The 23,954-nt window shown below is 39.0% G+C and overlaps 3 protein-coding genes across 3 annotated transcripts; 1 reads left to right on the top strand and 2 right to left on the bottom strand.

The window, feature by feature from the left end:
- Positions 1-4,697: 4,697 nt before the first annotated feature.
- On the bottom strand, positions 4,698-7,972 carry LOC146676787 (immunoglobulin kappa light chain-like). The gene is made up of 5 exons (XM_085383672.1): positions 7,930-7,972; positions 7,451-7,783; positions 7,072-7,334; positions 5,190-5,274; positions 4,698-4,753 (listed from the first exon to the last, which is right to left on the bottom strand). The coding sequence occupies exons 1-5, from the start codon at positions 7,970-7,972 to the stop codon at positions 4,698-4,700; spliced, it is 780 nt and encodes a 259-aa protein (XP_085239798.1).
- A 5,901-nt stretch (positions 7,973-13,873) lies between these two features.
- Positions 13,874-15,850, top strand: LOC146676786 (uncharacterized). The gene is made up of 6 exons (XM_085415158.1): positions 13,874-13,916; positions 14,470-14,790; positions 14,870-15,229; positions 15,359-15,487; positions 15,578-15,620; positions 15,718-15,850. The coding sequence occupies exons 1-6, from the start codon at positions 13,874-13,876 to the stop codon at positions 15,848-15,850; spliced, it is 1,029 nt and encodes a 342-aa protein (XP_085271284.1).
- Positions 15,851-17,538: 1,688 nt separating this feature from the next.
- LOC146676785 (immunoglobulin kappa light chain-like) lies at positions 17,539-20,788 on the bottom strand. Its single transcript, XM_085383665.1, has 4 exons — positions 20,764-20,788; positions 19,785-20,129; positions 19,188-19,373; positions 17,539-17,606 (listed from the first exon to the last, which is right to left on the bottom strand). Exons 1-4 carry the CDS (start codon positions 20,786-20,788, stop codon positions 17,539-17,541), a joined length of 624 nt encoding a protein of 207 aa, XP_085239791.1.
- Between the last annotated feature and the right edge of the window lie 3,166 nt (positions 20,789-23,954).

The raw sequence follows: 23,954 nt of genomic DNA, 5'->3' as shown, positions 1-23,954 counted from the left end.
CCAATCAGTGCCCATGCAATCCCCAAAATGCACTGGCATGATGTCGGGGCTGTATGGATAACCACGCAAGCCTCTAACCCAGTATTCCCGCTCGCAGTGCATGACACAAACCTGAGTAGATGCGTGCTCTGACTTAAGGAGACTCTTAAAGCAGCAGTATGCCCCTCAAAATGCCTGCTCTAGTCATGACAATGACAACTCTAGAAACAGACCTTTTGTAGACAGGTCTGCAGTTTGTCTGGTCTGCTGAGGAAAAGCCAGTCAACCTCTCCCCCTGAAAAGAGAAATTGGAACTAGAATTCGCCATTTCAGTGTTTTAAAACTGTATGTCAAGAGCAAGGAAGCTGAGACACAGAGGGACCCTGCACTTCACAACACAGTGGCTTCAATTACAAGGTCACCACATACTACATTGCAACCTGCTTCTTAGTCAAAATGAACATCATGAAGAATTTTAGAAGGTTTGAAACCAGTGAATAACAATATGAACTCACCATTGAGGATTTAACAGAGGTCATAGGTCAGGTGACTAGAGTTATTTCCCCATTGGTCTTTATACAGCTAGATTTTTTTTAAATTAAAAGAGTAATTCTTCATTCTTAAGTAACCAGATAACCAGATCCCTCCTGGTTAGTAAAGAATGCAGGTTTTTGTCCACTGGTTTCAGTTTTAAGACCAATGAGCTACGTCCATATTGCCGTCCATGACATAAATTTTCAGAACATGATTTCAAGGAATAGCCTAGTAAGAACATTAAGAGTAAGAATATTATCATTAAAAGATTTTGGAGGAAATAAAGAAGACTTTGCAAACAATATGAGCTACATTGCAAAAGTGGAAAAAAAGTGGGAAAATCAGAGGAAAAAACAAATAACATGTTAACTTTAGATTTACTCAGAACAGACTTCACTCAGCCGCAGCTGTATTTTTTATATCACCTTCATATTTTTAGAAAAAATTGTTCTTTTGTCTACACTACACTACTTTTTACTCCAATTTACATTTTCTCTGTCATATTTGCATATTTGTCTCAGTTGAATCAGAAACCTTTAATTGCTTCTAGGTTCTTGTGATACTGTGCTATAAGCCAAGCGTAAAGCACCACAAACACCTCCCTGACTTTGAATACCATGCTAACCATTTGCAATTCTGAAAGCAATACCAACTAGATTTTTAAGTCTTGCTATAAAATGAGTAACAATTGGGTGGACATTGGGATTGGCTTTCCCAGCTAGTAGCTTGTAATGCAGCCTTCAGTAATAGTAATAAACCACACAGCAGTAGTGCATCGAAGACACTGAAGTGGCACATAACCAGGTAGCTACCACAACTAATACAAGGTAGTTGCAGTAGGTTAACGTTAGTTTTTAAAAAAGAACTTACTTCCAGATGTTTCTTTAGGTTGGAGGTGGAGTCTTTTGATGCTGAGAGCAGCTTGGTTGTTGGCAAACAGAGTTTGCATTGTACAGTCAGACTTCACCCATCCCTTTCTTATTTAAATGTGAAGTGGTGTCGGAATGTCCAAGTAAGAAATACATTCCTGCCCGTGCACTGCTGGCTCTGTTGTGCTGGCTCCAGGTCCACTGTGTAACTGACACCACCAACATTAGAGCCTCTTAGGCTACGTTCACACTGCAGGTCTTAATACTCAATTCCGATTTTTTGATCAAATCCGAATTTGTCTGCTCGTTCACACTACAAATAAAATGCGACAGCAAACGCGCTCTAGTGTGAACGCTCAAAGCGGCCGCATGCGCAAAAGAAGACGCCACACACAACGCGCTCTGTTTAGACCCAGAGCAACAGTATTGTTTGACTGATGGACCTTAATATAAAGACTTCGGACTTTACGTTTCCCAATTTTTGCTTTAAATTATTTTGTTATTTAAATAATAATGTAAATAACCTAATAATGATCCTTATTGCTGTGTAAGAGGAGCGCTGCTTCAAAGGATAGCTGCAGGTTTCTGTCAGAATCTGCAGATTATACAGTACAAATAAAATGTTCACGTTTCTCCAACGTTGTCTTCCCAACAGTTTCACTGGATGGCCAGGAAGCGTTCACGATGTCTTCTCGGACGCTTCTCCGGCGCTGATAATTGGCGTCTGTCTTGTATCAGTGACGTAAAAGACGGATTTAATGCGACATGACCATCAAACAGCAGTCGCTTTCTAAAACATCGGATATGTATCGGATTCAGCACCACATACAAAGTGACCCAGATCGGATTTGAAAATATCGGATTTGTGCCGTTCACACTGTCAGACCATGATCGGTTGTGGGTCGCACAGGGTCAAAACATAGGATTTGATGTTTGGGTTTCCAGCAAAGCGTGGAATTACCAAAATCAGAGAGGGGATAGAGATGGGATAGCCTAACATATGAAACAGGAAAAGACCGCAGTGTAATGCATTTATTTTAACAAAGTGACTGTGTTCTAGTTATTAACTATTTAAGCAGTAACTGTAACAGAATACAGTTACTCATATTTTGTATTTTATACAGGTAATGCCAGTACATGTATTCCGCTACTCCCCAACACATTCACCAGTGTGTGAATGTGTGCGTGAATGGGTGGATGACTGGATATGTAAAGCGCTTTGGGGTCCTTAGGGACTAGTAAGGCGCTATATAAATACAGGCCATTTACCACTGTATTAGCAAAACTACTGTTTTTGATCAATGCACAGTACCTCTTTTAAGTTTAACAGATGATTCACATTCTGTCATTTCAAGTTGTTCTTCAGCTGTTAAAAATATTAAAATTTTAGATACCACAACCTATGATTAAATTCACTCAGTCAGAGCTGCATATACAGAAACTTTAGAGACACTTAAAGTATAAAGGAAAAGCGTTATTAAGTGACCAACGCGTTTCCACTGGAGTCTTCTCATCAGGTCCTTTTCTTCTCCATGCACCTTAAAAGTAGGTGAAGTTGTGCCAGAAAATATTGTTGCTATACAGAAACTTTAGACATCCTCATTACTTCGAACTAACCAAGTATGATTCAAGCTTAAGGGGAAATAATATAAGACGAATATTATAAGATGGTGATTATCAGTTTAATCAGGTCAGACTAGTTGATACAGAAGAACCAAGACATTGGCATAAAAACAAGACAGGAAGAGAAATTAATCCACTGTTGAAAATTATAATAAATCAAATAAAAAAAGAAACATAAAAGCTTCCCCAAATATATCCCCCAAATTTAAAATCCATAGAATAACAATGAAAATCTGAACCAAAAAACATAATTGCAAAACAAAAACATAATATTTGAAGTTAGAAAAAAAAAAATTCAACAATATTACAAGAAATCAAAGCCACTGTTGGAATTATAAAGAATTCAAAAAAGGAATCTAAAAGTTAAATCAAAACATAAACTCCTATGATATATTTAAAACTATACTCGAAAACTCTTGGACCACGATAAGCAAAAACTGATTTCACAGACAAACTGAAGTAGCCTGCAGAAGCTGTTCTATGTAACTAATACAAAAAATATATTTTTTATGGCAGCAAAATAAAATCAATAACTATGATAACGGAGATATGGTGATGGCAAAAATAGTGACAAGCAATCTGCGGTGATTTCTTAACAAACTGAGTTTCCCACAAGAAAGTATGTTGCTAAGAAAAAACGAAGCAGCAAGGAAATAAATGCTGATAACTTTGAAATGAGTGTGTCGCTGCATCGGCCCTGCGCTGCCCTGGAGAGGGTGTTAGGTGTGATTATCTGCTTTGAGAACAGAGTACACACACTCTGTGTTTGCTCTTCTCATTTTTATTTTTCTGGAGAAACCCAGTTTTGCACAGCTGGTTGCAGTGTCTTTGTCATTCTGCAAAATATTCATATGTTAGTGTTGCTGAAATTTTGGAGGTCAGAGTTGATGTTCTTTTCATTTTTTATTATTTATTATTTATCGCTGCATGATATGACATTATTAAAATAAAAGGTTAATTGCTTTATTGTGCCACATATTTACCAGAAACGTATGTATGGAATTTGATTGATCCACTGTTGACTTGCCAATATGATGGGAGCCAGTCATTTTTCCTTTCAAAAAAAGAAATCCATTCTCAGTATGTGTACATATAATAACTGCAATTAATGTACTGAAATTGTGACAGTATGACAGAAAATATAAAGAAAAATTAAAGAGCTAACCAAAAAAGAGGTTAACTTATGTAAAGCGTGTTCAAATGAAGGTGTTTGGTCCAGATGTCAGCTGTAGAGTATGGAAATACGTAGGAGAAAGGGGAGTGAACTGTAGATTGTTTTAACTTAATCTAGTTTAACTAACTTCAAAAGATGAAGTGAGAGGCCTAAAACATGTGTACAGCAGATTGACAGCATCTGCAAGTCACATCCTTAATAAATAAAAGGCCTGACACACTTAAGGCAGTGTTATTGAGGCTCTCGTCAAAATTAAAAGGAATTAAGAATAAACCATAAAATATCATCTGGAAAAAATCTGATTTGCAATGAATATATAATTTTTCTCCAGCATGACAATGATGCCAAACACTCTAATGCACATGGAAATTAAGTTGCAAAGTCTGTGTTGTGCTTGTATTTGTATATGCACATGTCTGAGTATCTATGTTTGCTGCACACAGTCAGTGAAGTAGCTGCTCTGTCACACATACTACATATGGTAATCATTCAAAAAAATTCAAAAAAGCACTAATTTATCAGTATTTGTTAACATTTCCAACCTGTGCAGCGTTGACAAGCATTCCTTTGATTGCTGTAGAAAACAAGAATGGGGATCAAAATCATGCTGCTGGTCAAGAATACTGCAAGCACAAGAACAAACAACCCAAATCCTGATACTGACTCTGGAAAAACAATAAAATAAAGCATTATGTACATTTAGGATCAATAGGATTAATTAAAACACATAAATTATAAGTAGTCAATAGCTACAAAAGTCAAAGTTCATTGATTTTAGCCAATGAAAAGTTGTCAGATTTTAATTATCGCAATTATAAATGAATCATTATATAAGGAAAACAAGTCTATTTATTTTGCATAGTGTCATTTATTTTCAGTGGTTTGCATAAAACATGATTAAGACAGAAAATATCTCAATAAAACATTGTTGTTTTGACTTCAGCTCTTCCCATTAGCCAGGCTAAACGGTTCAATGCGAGATGGATTTAAATACAAATGTTAATACATACTTATCTCTACTTTAGTTCCTTCACCAAACAGGATCTTTCCACATGTGACCACAGCACAGTAATAAGTCCCAGCATCAGAGTAGTCCTGTATCGTTTTTTTTTTTTTTTTTTTTTTTTTTTTTTTTTTAAATGACATCAGAAACAGCAGTATGCGACATTACGTGATGGCAGAGCTTCAGTTCATCCTTTGTCATTTTTTTTTTTTTTTTTTTTTTTTTTAATAAATAGGACAGGGGGAATGAATGAGAGAAAGAGGGGGAGAGAAAGAAAGAAAACCAAAGGGGAGAAGAGACGGTGAGAAGGGGGGGGAAGAGAGAAAAAAAAAAAAAAAGAACTCCTGGGTCACCTGTATGGAGAAAAAAAAACAAAAAAACAAAAAAAACAAACAGAGGAGACAGCAAACAACAAAGAGCAACATAATAATAGAGAAAACAAAGCACCATCACAATAAACTAGCTAGTCATAGATATCAATATTTACTAAATAATAAACGATATTGTGCAGCACGCAAGATAGACAGCGCACAGTGTGCTTTGAGGCAGCAGCCAAGAAAGCTTTAGTCCGCGTCTGTGAATACCCATGTGTGCATACCTGTGTGGATCAGCATGCTTGCATTCCAAAGGTTTCTCCATGTAATGATCTGCTAGGGAGTGTGGGGGGGCCACAGCCCCGTCCTCCAGGGTGTGAAGCGGGTATGGAGGAGATCAAAACTCCAGACATCCAGAGGCCCCCAGAACACAAGAGACCATGGAAGACCAACAGAGGGGCAGCCGCGCCACTGTTCCAGTAAGAGCTGAGGAGAGTCCCAGATGAGGGCTCGCCCAGCAGCCGCGGAGCAGAAGTCAGGGGGAGTTGCAGTGACGCGCCCGTGAGCTCCGCCGGCCCCCAGCTGTGCCTGAGTGACCGAGCCCCAGGCCGAGAGGCCGGGGGCACCCCACCTCCAAAGGGGCCCGAGCGAGCCCCAGGCCCCAGGCCCCGACAAGCGGCCGCCAAGGAGTGAGCCGGTGTGTACCTGGACGCCCACCCCCAGACACAAAGAACCACCAACACACCGACACCTGAGGGAGTCCGCCACCGGCAGGGGAAGTGGTGGTGGGTGGAGATAGGCCTCCAAACCTTGGAGGGCCTGAGGTGTCCCCAGAGAGGTGGCGTCTGATACCCAACCTGACATATAGACACAGACATACAGGCACACACAGACACAAACATCCATTCCCACCCTCATGCTCTCATATGCACTCACTCCACACTCAACCAACGTGGAGACAGATATAAAGAGACGCTGTACACACAATCACACTCCCCAAGCGTACTCTACAAACCGGGTCTAGGTACCCTTGCCCCTGGAGGGGGGAATTGCACCCAGACCCAGGTGGTGTTACCCTTTTCCCTGCGGTGGGGAGAGGCAGACCACCCCGACTCCGCAGCAGCAGGGAGGCCCCACACCCCAGACCGCAGTCGGACGGCCAACTCCTCCTCCTAGCCCTCCCGCTCCAGCAGGCCGCAGAGAATGGGGGTGGGAGAAGACTCCAAACCTCCCTCCACCCGCTCATTGTAGTGTTGATGCATATGTGTTCTAAGGTGCAATTAAAACCCAGGAGGGCATGGAGCTACCTGCCAAGGAGTAGCAGGTAAGCGCATAGTCCCTCCTGCTAGCCCTCAATGACTAAGTGTATTTAAAATTGAGAGGTGGGCAACGACGTCAGGGGTGAGGTATACACCCTGATGGTAATTTGGACTCCGTGATTGTGCCCACCCCCAAGATCCTATATGTATGTGTAATGAGAGTGTGAATAATGTGAATGTCTAAGTTGTGGGATAAAATTGAGGCAGAGGCAGCCAGAAGGGGACGGGGGGGGGGGGGGGGGGGGGGGGGGGTAGCCTCCTGTATCGTTTTTGATAGACTGTAGACACAGTTTCTCTTCAGAGCCTCATCCCTGCTGTCCATGTGAGTGTAAATGATGCTTGGAGTAAAACTTTCAGATCCAGCTCTCAACCAGTACACTCTGTGTTCATCTGGACATTGGAATGCTTTTTCTTTGCTCGTGGAGAGAAGTGAACACTGGAGAGCCAACGAGTCTCCGATCAGAACAGACTCTTTCTTTGGAACTTGTTTCATGTAGATTGATTCCTGCTGGTTGTAATCTGTAAATTAAGTCAGATTTGTAACCTAAACAATTAATAATAGATTTTATTCTTTGTGCGAGTGATTTAACTGTTCACTGAACATAACAGTTTTAGTGCCATTGGTAGCATCTTACCTTTCACAGCCAAGAATGTGCCACTGCTGAACATCTGTGAATATGTGGTTCGCATTTGACAGAAATATGTTGCTTCATCCTCTTTGCTGACATTTCTGATAGTAAATATTTCTTTGTTCAATGTGAAACGTGAATCTTTAAATGCATCAGTTGAAGTTATTTTGTCCAGAATAACAGAAGCAACACTTTGGGGCAAGTGTCCCAGAGACTGTTTATACCAGTGTAAGGATTTTAACTCCTTCTCAGAGACTTCACAGCCAAAAGTAACATTGTCACCAAGGTCAACAACAGTCAAAGAGATCAACTGAGGAACCTCTGAAGTTTGAGTCACAGCTGAAGAAGAAAAAAAATGCAGTTAACAAAATGACAAAATCGATGTAAATACTGTTAGATAAATATCCAGCAACAGTAAATGTGTACGACGGTGTAGTACAAACATGCTCTTCATGTTTTTCTCACGAGCAATGAATTGCAGTTACATGGTGTACAAAGAAGAATCAAAGCAGCCAGTGCTATGATCATTGTGGTGCAGCACTCTTGTTGCTCTCTACTGATCTTCTCTTGCTGAAATAGGAGGCATACAGCCATCACAAGGTGACGAAGGTTTGACAAGCAGAAATCAATGATTGGCTGAAATGTAGGAAATGGCCTTTCTCCCATTTAGGGAACATTGTGTATATTATCACTGGATCTAAGAGGTTTTTCTTTCGGAGTAACTACTTTGATAACCACTTAAAATGTGTCAGAAAGTCTTATGTGCCATTCTCAGCACAAGCTCTGGGAATCTTTTTATAGCAGTATTTTACTTAGAGTAGTAGCTTCATGATGTTTCTTTGTAAATCAGATACACATCAGATTTATGATGCAAACTTTTTATTTGATCATAGCTTAATATCTTTCTGGTTAACCAGGATTTAGAAAATGAAGTGTATCAATATAGGTAGAGCTGACTTTTCCTGAGTATTTAGGGGAAATTGAGAGCTACATCGTACATTCTGTAGGTTTTAGGGAAAAACCACAAAGAAAGCATGTACAGTATTTGAGAGACAGAGGACACTAACTGTGTATTTGTCACCAAGGTGCAAGATACAAGATTTTTTACCATTGAAACTTAGAATTTAGTTTTTTCTTAAAAATAACATAAAAACATGGAATACAGGTGTCTTTTCATTGGCTTTTTATGATAATAATATAAAATAATGGCTACATAAAAAAGAGAGAACAACAAGGAAGTCACATTCAGCTGCAACACTCATAGATGAAGGCTGTGGTGGGCCTTTGACCAACCCTACTGAAGCTGTTTCCTCAGAACAGGACACATCATGAAGTTTTATGTACCGTTAATTTGAATGAGCTAAAATTCTATTATTGTACTAAGTTAACACATTCTGACAATCTTAGGGGAGGTGGTCAAAACAAATATACTCTTGTAATCTTGTGAAAAAAAGAAAAAAAAGAGAGACCAGAGTAGTACAAGTGAATCATGAGCACCTCCCCTGGTTTCCTTGCAATTACCAATGAAAACAAACAAAAACAAACCACAGTGTTACTGAAATCAGTCACAGCATGACTGAACAGGTCTGAGTGTTGGTGTCTGTTTCTCACATAGGCTTTAACAACTCCAGATGTTTGTTCTGATATAAAAACTAGTCACATTAAAACTATAGTATTATCATTTCCCTTTAAAAACAACAGCAAACAAAACAAACAAACAAATGACACAGTGTTTCAAGATCAGATACCTGAGATTGAAAGAGACAAGAAGAAACCCTGTTTGTATTCACACCCCTGTTTGAAAGCCCAACCACAGCAATGCTTAAGTTTCCATCATGCATCAACCATGGCTATTTTTGTCTTTGTGTGTTTCAGGTGCAAGCAATGTTGTGCACAAAAAGGATGTACGGAGTACTAAAAGAAGATGAAGAACATGTGAAAAGAATAATCAAGTTATCGGTGTCCTGTTTGAAAAGATATTTTACAATCGTTAGCTTTCTTGCTTGTAGCTGTTTGTGTAAGATCTGACCACAGGCCAGACACAGAACTGTACTAGGAAATTACAGCGAACTATTTGATTAAACTATAAGACCTATTTATTTGCCACAGGTCATGCAGGTTGTTGTAGATATTTTTCACCACCCGCTGCAGTGCCTTGCAGTCAGCAACACAGCTGGTCAGGATGCTGTCTATCGCACAGTGGTAGACGTTGGTGGTTCTTCTTCAGTGCTCTCAAGAAAAAACAGGCACTGATGTGCCTTCTCGACCAGGCTGGAGGTGTTAGTTGACCAGGACAGATTCTCAGAGATGTGCGTCCCCAAGAACTTGAAGCTGGAGACCCGTTTCAACAGCTGTGCCATTTACGTAGATGGGGGCATGGGATGGGTGTCTCTCTTCTCTCTCCTCAAGTCCACAATGATCTCTTTGATTTTGCTGGTATTCAGAAGCAGGTCATTGTCAGCACACCACATAGCTAGTTGCATTACTTCTTCCCTGTAGCCAGACTCAGCATTGTCACTGATGAGACCAATCACCGTGGTGTCATCTGCAAACTTGATGATGGAGTTGGATCCAGGGTTAGGGCAGGGGTCAGCAACCTTTAACATCGAAAGAACCATTTGGACCCGGTTTCCATGCAAAAGAAAACACTGGGAGCCGCAAATACTTTTTGACATCTAATATGAAGATAACACTGTATATATTGTTTTTTACCTTTATGCCTTGTTTGAACAACTAAGGTGTGTTGCTTATGAAATCCTTGAAGTGCTACAGAGAAAATTACATTTTATTTATGCAATTAACACTTTTTGAACTCTTAAAGAAATATAACAAAAGGAAAGACACCCAGCTGAACTAAAATGATCCACGTAGCAAACAAAAACTGTTGTGAGCCGCCACCCTTATATCGCCTTTGGGCTTTTGGAGCCTTGACCTGACTTTTAAAAAAAATAATTTGAAAAAAAGCTCTATTCTGCTAAAAAATGAAAAATAGATATTTACAAAATTCTGCCTAAATATGTATTTTACCCGGTTAATGGGTGTGGCGGGGCGTGGTCTGCAGCGCCGCTGCAGGGGAGGGGGACACACCTGAGCGGCACCCGCAATCATGCCTCGCCGCCTTTACGTCTGTGCTGTTGTGTTGGTATGTGTCAGGCTGTGAGCTGAAAAGCTACAGCCGGCTGTATGCGTCAGCAACCGTGTTCATGGAAACATCGTCGGGTCTGCCGTGATGTGTTTACAATGGAACTTCTGCTCCTGAACCTCTGCGCACAGCGTCTGCAGATCGGGTCTGTACGAAGTCACTTTCATCTTTACGCTGGACTGTAAGCTGTCATCTGTGAGGCGTGAGCGGTGTTTGTTTCTAACATAGTTCACGGTGGAGAACAGCTGCTGACATAATGTGGATCCGAAGATCCATAATTGACCTACCTGGGGTTGAAAGTCTCGATAAATGCACGGCGTTTCGGCAGGTATACCGGCTTCCGCGAGTGTGACGCTTACTTTGAGCGATGAAAAAATAATAGAATATAATTTTATTTTTTGTATTTCAATATCACAATAATCTTCCAATTTAGAACTACAAGTTAAAAAAGAACTAACATAAATAAAATAAACTTCAGCTAAATGCTTCTAATTTATTTTCCCAAACCACGCGGAGCTGCACTATAAGGACTAAAGAGCCGCATGCGGCTCCGGAGCCGCAGGTTGCCGACCCCTGGGTTAGGGTCATCTGTATCGGTTATGAACTACCTCCAACGCTTCAGTGACTGGAACACAAGTGAAGCGAGATGTAACATTGTACGAGACCATTGTTTGATCTGCCTATATAATGACATCTCTCACCTTCCCAACAAAATCCAAGGTGTTGTGACTTAGCGTAGATTCCCTAAGTATAGTTTGTGGTATGAGTGTGCAAATGAGCTCTTCAATTAAGGGCCTCCAACCAAAAAAAATCTTCCAGACGACCAGTGTTGGGAAGGTTACTTTTAAAATGTATTCCACTACAGATTACAGATTGCATGCCCCAAAATGTATTTTGTAACGTATTCCGTTGCGGTACTCAGTGAGAGTAACGTATTCTGAATACTTTGGATTACTTAATATATTATCGAATTTTTTACCACTACATGAATGTACTATTGCTGAGTGATTATTAATATTACTGAAAGATACTTGCCATACCAATACCAACTAGATTTTTAAATCTTAATATAAAATGAGTAACAGTAGGTGGACATTGGGTAAAGCTGCACTTTTTGCAGCGATCTCGTATAGAAAACTACTCTGTGCATATATAAAACAGGTCTGCGGCTCCGAACGGTAGTAAAGGGACCTCTGGCTAATCCGTCAGGTTTGTGTTGGCTCGTAGCCGAAAACTAACTTCACTTTGTTGTCTGGGTCGACTTTTCTTGCGAGAGACAGAGAGAGGCGTTGAAAGGCTGCTCCAACGGAACTTATTGTTTAGAGAAAAACACAAACACAGTGTACAGTCGAGTCATAATAGCTTACTTACAACTGGGCTACACTGCCCATTAGGCTACATTCTTTAGGGAAATGCCTGTAACACTCTACCTATTGCCCTCATATTAAAATTTTTTTTGAAAAATAATCTTTTAAAATATTTCTTCACTTTATTATGCGGGCCGCAAGTAGGGGTGACATGGGACGCCAGATTGAGACCCAGGCATTTGAGCCTCTTAATGTGTGTTTTGTGGGTTTCCACCGGTGTGGAATTACCAAAAAAAAGAGGGGACAGCTTAACATATGAAACAGGAAAAGACCGCTGTGTAATCCCTATATTTCAACAAATTAACTGTATTCTGAACACCACCTGTTAAACAGTAACTGTAGCGAAATACAGTTACTCATATTTTGTATTTTAAATACTTAACGGCGGTACGTGTATTCCGTTACTCCCCAACACTGTCCTTCTGGCAGACAAGGATAGGTGCACAGTTTTGCTAAACCAGAAAGACTATCATGAGAAAATTCTGTCACTGCTCAGTAACAAAAATACTTATGAGCCCCTGAAATGAGACCCAGGAAGTGTTTACAGGAAGAGGGTGATATATTGTCTAAAGCAGTTAGAACAAGACAATGCTACTAACCAGACTTCATAACGCAGGCTATACCCAGGGGAACCTACACCAAGTCTGTATGGCTTACCTTGGCTTACCTTTGATTTAAGAAAGCAGAGTTTACCAACACCTGCACTATACATTGCACCCCAAATCATGACTGACTGTGGATATTTCACACTGGACCTCCACCAGCTTGGTTTCTGTTCCTCACCCGTCTTCCTCCAAACCCTTGGACCTTGATTGCCAAATGAAAGGCACACTTTAATCAGGAAAGAGGACCTTGGACCACTGGCCAACAGTCCAGTCTTTCTCCTTGGCCCAGTTGAGTTGCTACCAACATTGGCTCAGTCTCAGAAGTGGTTTGACCTGAGGAACAATACAATTGTAGTCCATCTCCAAGAGCCGTCTGAATGTGGTGGCTTTTGAAGCTGTGACTCCAGCCTCATTCCACTCTTTCTGGATCTCTGCCAGATTCTTGAATCTTCTCTGTTTGAAAATCCACTGAAGGCCACAGTCATCTCTTCTTCTGGTGCATCTTCTCCTGCCACATTTTGCCCTTCCACTAGACTTTCCATTGATATGCTTGGACACAGCACTCTGTGCACAGCCAGCCTCTTTAGCTATGAACTTTTGTAGCTTACCCATCCTATGGAGGGTATCAATGATGCTCCTCTGGACAGTTGTCAAGTCTGCAGTCTTCCCCATATATTGAACCTAACTGAGACAACTGAACCAAAGTGAAGCAATTTAATGACACCTGGGAAAACCTGTGCAGGTGCTTTGAGTTTAGTAAATGAGTTGTTTGTGACACTCAATTTAAAACATTCATGCGCTGCGCTGATGTTTTCTACAGTATTCTAATTTTTTGAATTCCTGTTTTTGTGGGTTTTATAAACTGGAAGCCCAGATTATGTACAAATACACAACTAAATACTTGAAATCATTTAAGTTGTGGGCCCTGAATCTATAATTTATGAAAGTTTAACATTTTGAATAGAAGTATGGAAATAAATAAACTTTTCCATGATATTCAAATTTTTTGGAAAGGGTCTGTATATGTGTACCTTGCACTTCATGCCACAAATAGCAGTAGTGACTGAGCTTAGTCCTGTTTGAGTGCCTAAGGGTTAAGGACAAGAATAACAATCCCATGGAGGCGACAGCGCTATTGTTACAAAAACGGACAGTTGTAACAAAAGATGAAAGAGAGGTGACAAATGTGACAGGAAATGTACTTTTGAATCTATTGTGTGTTAACCAATCAGATACTGTCTGACTTAAAACAATCATCTTACCTCCTCCACTCACTGAAATACGGGTAAGGTCCCCAAGAGAAAACACTGTCACGATGATCATCTTATGGATTACATTGTTTTTTCTTCACCAAGGATGTAAGTGCTTTTTAAAAAAAAAATGTCAAAAATGTTCTTAAGTATTTACCTGTCAAATAGGTATGTATAAATTGTTGTTAAAGTAGTTTTGCACTAATAGGTTACCACATCAAACAATATTTGTTTTTTTCTTTTTTTCTCTTCAAGTTACTTTTTTTTCTGCTTTCTCTTAATTCAGATACTGTAGTTCCAGTGAAAACTGTTCAGCTTGGTGAACCAGCGACTATAACATGTGCTATACCCAAAGAGCTCAGCAGTAGAGGAGTCCACTGGTACAAGCAGAGCTTTGGGAAAACTGACGTTAATAGTGACAGTATTCAAATCTACAGAACCTACTTTTGGTCCTGAATTTACTAGTTTGAAATTTGACATAGGTGATGATTTTGCCAGCCTGACCATTTTGAAAGCAGATCAAGACGATGAGGGAATCTATCACTGTGCAAACACAGAAAGGATTGGAGTTAAATGGAGTTTGTTTATAGAAGGAAAAAAAAGACCTACTTTTACAAAGCTTGTAATTCTTTCTATCTTTCTATCTTTTCTCTTAATTCAGATTCTCTGGTTCCAGTTAAAACTGTTCAGCTTGGTGAACCAGCAACCTTAACATGTGCTATTCCCAAAGAGCTCAGCATTAGAGGAGTCAACTGGTACAAGCAGAGTGTCGGGGATACTCTTAAATTAATAGTTACACTGTATAAATCTACAGCTGATTTTGGTCCTGGATTTTCGAGCTTAAGATTTGGAGTATACGATGGTAAGAATTTTACCAGCTTGACCATTTTAAAGACAGTTCAAGAGGATGAGGGACTCTATCACTGTGCAAACACAGAATGGATTAGAACTACATGGAGTGGGACGTATTTGTTAGTAAAAGGTAATAGGACAACCTATTTTGACAAACTTTGGCATTTTTTTCTAAGCATGTTTTGAAGAATGTCTTTGTAATTGCACAGGAAACACTCAGAGGACATCAAACTATGCAGTCAGTCAGTTGCTGATAGAATCGAATCCAGTCCATCCAGGAGACACAATGACTCTTCAGTGTTCAGTCTTCTCTGACTCTGAGAACAAGACATGTCCAGGAGGTCTCAATATTCTCTGGTTCAGAACTGGATTAAATAATATTTATCCAAACATCATCTACACTGACACAAATAGCTATAATGAATGTGAGAAAAAATCTGACTCACAGGAGAGGTGTCTTTATCACTTCTCTAAGAATGTCAGCTCCTCTGATGCTGGGACTTACTACTGTGCTGTGGCCACATGTGGGGAGATATTATTTGGAAATGGAATTACACTGGATACTCGAGGTAACGTTATCATTGGTCTATCAAATGTAAAATATATGTGAACTTGCACTTTTACAAGTAACCATGAGCCTTTTTATTACACACTAATCTCATATTTTCCTTTTATCTTTTATTTTAATGTGACTGCAGAAAGCAGTGTGTGGTCACAGAAAGCCAGTAGAGCTCTTTTTTTTATCTTTGCTGTCTTGGTTGTAAGTCTGATTTTTACTGCTGTCCTCATATACACAATCAAGATAAACAACAGTGATCATTCCAAAGGTAATTTAAATTGGTTGTAGTTCTTTGTGTAATAAAAGCATATAAATCTTACATTTTTATTAACTGTTTCCTCTGTGTTTCATAATTAAGTTGCAGTCCTGCAGAAAAACTTTAGTTGTCAGAAAGGGCAACAGGTACAGTACTTAAAGCTAAAATTATTTTCATAATTTTTTTCTGTTTATTTTTTAAAGTTTTGATATATCTAATATTTTAATGGCTGTATTTTCCCTAAATAAGGACACATGGATTTTCTCTGCTGTTGTCTTTACCATGATGGAAGCTGAAAGAAGTAAAAGAACAGATCCAAAGGCAGCAAAACAGCGGCAGATCTACATGGCTGTCAAGGCTTTTGGGCTCGATTAGGTCTATTTACCATCCTTTGGAATGAAATAAACTTTTTTTGCTGTTAATTTGGAGCTAATAGGTTTTTATGTATTGTCTTTCCATAGGCATTATTATTAATGTCTAGATGTATTTAAATTGAAAATGTACATACTTGCATACATGTCAAGATCAGTCCTGAATACCAACATTCCTAGTTTTGCCTGGAATGTATGATACTCAGGTAATTAGGGTGCATACTACACTGGCACATACCCATTGAAGTTAAAATGTCAAAAACAGAAAGCTATGAAATCAGGGGATTATTATTGTTTGTTATTATATAGTGAATATGCAATCTACCCCAACTGTATTTTTCTGTTTCTATTTTATGATTTACATGATGATATCACCATGAATAAGTAAAAAAGAAAGAAAAGTATTGTAACCACAATCAAAGAGTAACTGGAAATTACTGATGTATTCAAACAGGGGAAACATCAGAGAAGATTAAAGATTCCAACATCCGTAAAATAAGTGATTTTGATCATTGCACTGTCTGGTATAGACAGGATAAAGCAATAATCAACAGTGGATGTAATTTATCATTTGGCATCATTGTCTTTACTATATTTTTGGGACTTTGTTGTAACATAATGTCCTTATTCTTATGGTTATTGTATTTCTCAACATTAACACAATTAATAAATGTAATTTAAATGTAATTAATAAATAGAACACCTTCTAGTGCAAATACAGTATTGTCCAACTTCATTTGGCAGTTTTCTAAACATTTGTCATCACCAGGGCTGGATATTTTAGAATCTATGTCATTAACATTGAAATAGTCATAGTGAACAATGTAGTGGAGTTAGGACCCAAATACAGACTCAGAATGAATGAACAAAAGATGAAGGTCTGTTGCAGGAGTGCAGCAAAAACCAGACTGAGGCAACATGAATCAAACTTGGGCACAGAAATTGTTTGATCTGTGAATTAAGATAATTGTATTAACATCTCTTTTTTAATTAATTTAAAAAAGATGTTCAAAAAAGATAAATATTAACTTTCACAGTCAAGAATGTGTCATTGCTAAATACATGTGAATACCCAACCCCCATTTGACAGAAATATTCTGCTTTATTCTCTTTACTGATTTTTATGATAGTAAAAAATATTGAGATGCTTCTTTTCTCATTCTGAAATGTGAATGAATTCATCAGATACAATAATTTTGCCAAGTCAAAAAGATCGTCTAAGGAACCTCTGCAGTGTGAATCAGTGCTTCAGAGGAAAGACAAATAAGAGGACCAATAAGAGACAAATAATACAAGGATTAATACATAGCAGTACATCTTAGCACAGTACAAAGAACATCATGATTTTTCTACTAGAAAACAAATCCACTTACATGGTATACAAAGGACCCGATTTCAGCTTGACATTTAGTTTCTATGGACAAAAGTCCACTGAAATGTTTTGAATCAGAAAGACCAGCAACGGTATTCAAGATGTATTTCAAAATATTTTAAAATAAATGGATACAAGAAGAAAACATCAGAGGACCCACCGATCACTAGAGAATGCAACAATCTGCCATAAAGTGGAAGCATGAGCCAGTCTTTAAATATTGCAAGCTGATGAGTGAATGCTGAATATGTGTGATGTCTAAAAGTCAAGAAGCTTAAGAAAGCATGAACTCCACCCAAAGGTGGGATAGTAAGGAAAAGCTAGGCCAGCTCTCCACCTGAGAAGAGAGGTGGAATGATGGTCTTCACTTCTGGTTTCCACAGGTAGACTAAAGGGCAGACCGAGAGGAGACGGTGAACCAGAAGCTAGACTTATCTGTGCACCTGGAGCTTGCACCTGGCCAGGGTTGAGCATGCCCGTAATTCCCTGACCTCCTTTGCCACTGGTTTGTACCCAGTTTGAGGCTTCCCTGGGGTATCAACCACTGCTCTTGAGTCAAGAGACCAAACTGTCTGCCCCACCAGTCCAGCACTATATTTGTCACTATTGTCGTTTATAGGGCGGCACCAATGCAGCCTTACTTTGAACTGAGGAACAGAATAAGCGGCTCTCATATTGTCATTTGACCTGGCTCCTGACTGCTCTCAGGAGCAGAAGATTGCTTACATTTATTAAATAAATCTAAGAAACTGTAAACCAACGTCATTGGAACAGTTTAAAATAGACTTCTTGCTTACGCCTCAAACTCCCCAGGAACATGAGATTTCACTATATTTTTCACATCTTACCTAAAGACTTTTCAGTTCAGCATATCAAAACATTATACGATGCTAATTATAAGCAGCTGAAAAAGCTTGAAATGTGAAAAAATAAAGCTATAATGTTGTTGTATTACTCTTCTTTTAACTAAATTGTTACTATATTAAAATATTACTATATTTCTAAATGCATTTGCTATTTAGTGATTATTGCTCTTGTTTTTGGCCCTGTACAACACTTGGATTCATTAATGTTGTAAAGACAATAATTATTAACCCTTTGTTACTGAGCTCTGCTATCACCATGTTATTATCAAAAAGGGCCAGGATACAGGTAAGAAGAATTGCAGGTGAAAATAATGGGACAATCACACAGCAAAAAGCAAAACCCACCTTTAGAGAAAACAGACATTAACAGACTTGGGGATACAGTAGTACCAAGACATTAACACAGAGTCAAAACAGGAGGAGAAGTCAGTGAAACACTGTGGAAAGCTAGAAATCAAATCAATCCAGAAACATAAAACTCAATAGAAGTTCAACAAAAATGTAACTCACATACAGACACACTGAAGTAGCCTACAATCAGTTTTCCTATATGAGAAAGTAATACAAAAATACACATTTACAAATACAATACAAACACAAAATATAAATATTAATGACATGCATAAATGTTAAACTTGTACCAAGTAAGTTGGGGTGATTAATTACCAAACTGAAAGGCTAGCGCTCTCTCACAAGAAAACAAAAACAAAATTATTTTCTATTTCTGTGAGGCTGCAGCTATTATTAAATGCTAATAACTTATAAATATACTATGTCTGGTACTCAAGGACTGCTCATACATTAGAAAGGGCATTAGGTGTAATTATCTGCTTTGAGAACAGAGTACACACTGTGTACACTCTTCTGTTCTTTCTTTTTGTGGAGAAACGCAGTGCTGCAAAGTTGGTTGTCCTGTCTTTGTCATTCTGCAAAATGTTCACATACCTAAGTGTTATTTATATTTTATAGATTAGAGCTTTTGTTTTTGTCTAAATGTATCATTTGAGACCATCTCTAATATGGCATTTAAAAAAAAACTATAGTACACAGCTCGATTAATTTTAAAGTGGCACACATTTACCAAATTATTTGATTGATCCAACGTTGCCTTGTCAACAGGTTGAAACTCTGAACTCTGAACCAGTACACTCTGTGCTCATCTAAACATTGGACTGATTTTTCATTGTTGTTAGAGAAAAGAGAACAATTTAATGTTACTGAGTCTCCCAGATGAACTGATGCCTTCTGTTGACTTTGTTTCACATAGACAGATGAATGGTGAATGTGATCTGTGAATTAATAATAATAATGGATTGGATTTATATAGCGCTTTTCAAGGCACCCAAAGCACTTTACAATGCCACTATTCATTCACTCTCGCATTCACACACACTGGTGGAGGGCAGCTACGGTTGTAGCCACAGCTGCAGACTGACAGAAGCGAGGCTGCCATATCGCGCCATCGGCCCCTCTGGCAAACACCAGTAGGTGGCAGGGTAAAGTGTCTTGCCCAAGGACACAACGACCAGGACAGAGAGCCCGGGGATCGAACCGGCGACCTTCCGATTACAGATACGCTTCCCAACCCCCTGAGCCACGGTCGCCCTCAATTAAGACACATTCACAATGTAAACTATTTTAAATTCATTAAAACTTTGAGTGTGATCTGTGAGATCGGCAGAAAAAGAAAAACATTTTACCATTCACAGCCAAGAATGTGCCACCACTGAATTTAGGAGAATAATCTGTTCCAGTGTGACAGAAATATGTTGCTTCATCCTCTTTACTGACATTTCTGATAGTTAAAAAATACTGAGATGCCTTTTTTATAACTGTGAAACGTGAATCCTTGAATTCCTCAGAAATAGTGCTTTGGCCACGGATGACTTTGGCAACATTTTGGACCATATGTCCAAGAGGCTGTTTATGCCAGTAGAAAAATTTAAATTCCATCCCAGAGACCTTACACACTAAAGTGACATTGTCACCAGGTTCAACAGCAGTCAAAGAAATCGGTGGAAGAAGGTCAGCAGCCAGAATCAGGACTAAAGAAAGAAAAATTACAGTTAACAAAATGACAAATCAAAGCAATTATTGTTACAAACATTAATAAACAGCCTTAGTAAAGATGTGCAGTGCAGTACAAACAACAGTTTACTATCATGCTTTTCTCACTAGCAAAGAAATGTACTTACATGGTGTACAAAGAAGAATCAAAGCAGTCAGTTGTGCGGTCATTGTGGTGCAGCGCTCTTATCGCACACTATGAGCTCCTCTTGCCCAAATGGAAGTTTTAGTCGCAAGGTGATGAATATTTTCAGAGCAGAAGTCAGTGATTGGCTGAAATATAGGAAATGACCTTGCTCCTGTTTAGGAAACATGTTTTATCTTTTCATTTGGTAACAGATGTATTTGTTTCTTAGTAGCGTTTGGTAGACGTGTGAAAGCAATTATCAGTTTATTTATTCTGAATATTTAAAGTATGACTGAAATTCTTGTTGATAAGATACGATAAGATGACAGCAGTTGGAAGAAAGAACCTGCAGAATCCCTCCATCCCACATTGTGGGTGCTGCAGCCACTGAAGGAGCTGCTCAGTGCTGTCAGAATCTCCTGCATGGGGTGGGAGATGTGGTCCAACAGCGATGACAGCTTAGCCAGCGATCTCCTGACACTCACCACCTCCACTGGATCCAGAGGGCATCCTAGAACAATCATAATCCCAGCACAAGCTCTGGGAATTTGTTTTAGCTTCATCGTGTTTGTAAATCAGACAGACCTCACTCTTATGATGCAAGCTATTTTATGTCATAAACTAAAATGTTCCAGTTTACCAGAGTTTAGAAAATTAGGTTGATCAATTAAAATAGTAATGACCTAACTTTAAATATTATAAATATTTAGGAACATTTTTAATTTCAAATGATACAGAAAAGAGATATTTTGAGAGCTACACCACCTGTGGGTTTTAGGGAAGGCTTGTAGGCACAGTAGAAACAGAGCTTTATATGTGTCAACTGCCAATAATATACATCACTGTATTCTAACTGTACAAGTATTAGGTTGCCAAAGTGTATGACAGCTTTCTCATGTTTAACCGAATCATGTTAGAAATACAATCTGTGCTTATAGTCTGAATGTCTGATGTGAAAGTGTTTTCATCTAACATTTCAGTGATTCAAAGATACATTCAACTGCCACACTCACAAATGAAGGGTGTGGAAGGCCTCTGACCAACCTCTGAAGCGGTTTCCTCAGAACAGACCTAAGAAGCAAGAAACTTCTCAGCTTTTTCAAGTCATTATTTGTTTGTGACACCATGAAACAGTCCTCTGAGGTGACTAAGGAGAATGAAGGGTGTTATTTCAACCACCTCCCCAACTCTGTATGCTGGTTTTGTGTGTCTCTTCCTGCTTAGGTTACTTATATGCAGACTGGTGTGGGGTACTTTTCACAGTGACAGTTAAGCTCAATCCAGTCTTCTGATTTCACATCTTAATACATCTTCAAAACTAGCCTCTTTATCTTTGGCTGCATACCATGTCCTAATTCTGCTATCATTTGGATATGGTATCAAGCAAAGGTAAAGTGCTAGATGATAAAGACAGGAACTTAATGACAGACTGCAGTTCTGTTAAAGAACTGTATATATTACAATTGTACATGTGTCCGCCACGACCTTAGATGGATAAATGGGTTTTTATTACACTAAAACAGCCGATCTCTTGATTTTAAAAAGGATGAATAAAGGTTCTTGCTGGTCTCACAGCACTTTCTAAAGGCCCTCCGCATTTCTCTCAAGAGAACAATGAGCAAAGCCACATGCAACAGCAACACTGACAGACAAAGGTTGTGGTGGGCCATGTCTCCATCCTTTGACCAACCACTGAAGCTGTTTACTCACAACAGAACTCACTGTTAACTTGAACTGGATAGGAAGTGAGAGAAGAGTCAGACTTAAGCAAGCTACTTTTAGATGAATTATATAATAATCTGGACAAGCTGCCTGTCCATCGCTGTTCTAAGCCAGGCATGTTGGAAACAAACCACATCAGGGCTTCAAACCTGTAAACAATAATTTGGCAAACATTTTAAAAGTTGCCGTTGCCACAGAGGCCTGGAGGAACAATTGATTTGCACCTCCCCTCTTATACCGGCTACTATGAAAAAAAGAAAACACAAAAAAGTGTGATAACAATGGTCACATATGACTGAGAAGGTGGATCTCTACCCTTCCCTGTTTAACTCTTTAATTGCCTTTGTAAGCTTTTTGTTATACTCATGACGATTACATATTGTCATCTCACTTTTCAAAATGTTTTAGAATAGTGGTGCAAGTCCATCTTCTTTAGATTGCATTAGAGAATGAGACAGAAAGAAAAGCCCCTCACATCTTTCTTTGAAGGCCCAACCACAGGAATGCTTAAGTTTCCATCCACAGTTGTTTGTCAGTGATGACTGTGACTTTGTGTTTGCCTCAGTGTGCAAACAATGCTCTGCAAAGAAATATAAGGAAGACATTGCAAAGGTAGATAAAAAGCTTCTCAAGAGACCTTTCGTCTTCCTTTGTTTCGTGCAAAACAAAGATCACTAGCGTTAGCTGAAACTGAAGAGCTGAAGCAGTTTAGTACCACTGTTTTGAGACAACAATTGCATCGTCAGACTAACATTTATCCTAATTAGACAATTACAGAAAGTGTTCTGGTCTGTGTTTGTTTATATACTTTTTCATCTGCTTTTTGTGTCAGAATGTAGTAAAATCACTCTAAGCACACAGAACTGACATCTCAGTTTAAGAAAAATAAACAAATAAATCAACTTCTCAATGCTAATTGAGTTAATTGAGAATGAATTTTAACTGAGAATAAATTCTATGCCGAACTTTAAAAAAAGAATTTCATGACATACCAGTTGATATGATTGATACGATTTTTTGAAATATAAATATTTATAAATAAATAAAACATGCTAATTAGATGCAACCACATCCTACATAAGGAGCTTAAGAAGATGTCCACCACTTGCAAGGTAAGTAGCATGGTGCTAGGTAGTGGACATCTTGCTTTGATTAAGTTTTATTGATTCCATGACTTTTTCAACCTGTTGCTGAAAACTTAAATACTGTAAATACTGTAAAAACAACAACAACAACAACAACAACAACAACAACAACAACAACAACAACAACAACAACAACAACAACAACAAACTATTACAGTATAAGAAATAACTACTATTGATACTACACCGAGGTAAAAATCTTCTTGCATGCCGTATCCAACCCTGACATTCCTCTGCACCTCTGCAGTGGCAGTCATTGCATCCAGCAAGGGCATCTGCTCATAGGGATGGTGATCATAACCCTTCCACCTCCAAGCACTGAAGATTCAAAAATGGGGAATATGCTGGGAGGAGCTGCATCATCAAACAAGGGTGCACTGCAAACCACTCTTTTACAAGGTGAGAGTGGTGGAAAGCCCCATTATCCCAGATAATGACAAAGAGCCTCAACAGCTTTCTTTCCTCAGGTGTGATTGGCCTCTCATGAAGTGCATTCAGGAATGTCATGAGGCGTTATGTGTTGTATGGGCCAATAGTGGGGATATGGAATCGGACAACCTCATTGGAGATGGCAGCACACATGGTTAGGTTGGCACCCCTCTGTGCTGGAACTGTGAAAGTAGCCCTGTACCCAATGAGGTCCCTTCCACGTCTCCTCACTTTGCAGAGATTGAAGACATGATGTGCCCCCGCAGCTTCAAGCAAAATTACAATGAAAGGGGCTCCAGTTGACTTTAACTGCATGATGTGACAAGGCATTATTACAGTATAGTGGAGTTTCCTTACCTCCACCTATTGGCATCTGGCCT

Source organism: Rhamphochromis longiceps, linkage group LG2 (assembly GCF_057381845.1).
Source record: "Rhamphochromis longiceps isolate RC_006_pf linkage group LG2, R_longiceps_female_GT1.1, whole genome shotgun sequence".
Classification (NCBI taxonomy): domain Eukaryota; kingdom Metazoa; phylum Chordata; class Actinopteri; order Cichliformes; family Cichlidae; genus Rhamphochromis; species Rhamphochromis longiceps.
Note: the sequence above shows the minus strand (reverse complement) of the source record. Positions and strands in the feature narration are given on the sequence as shown.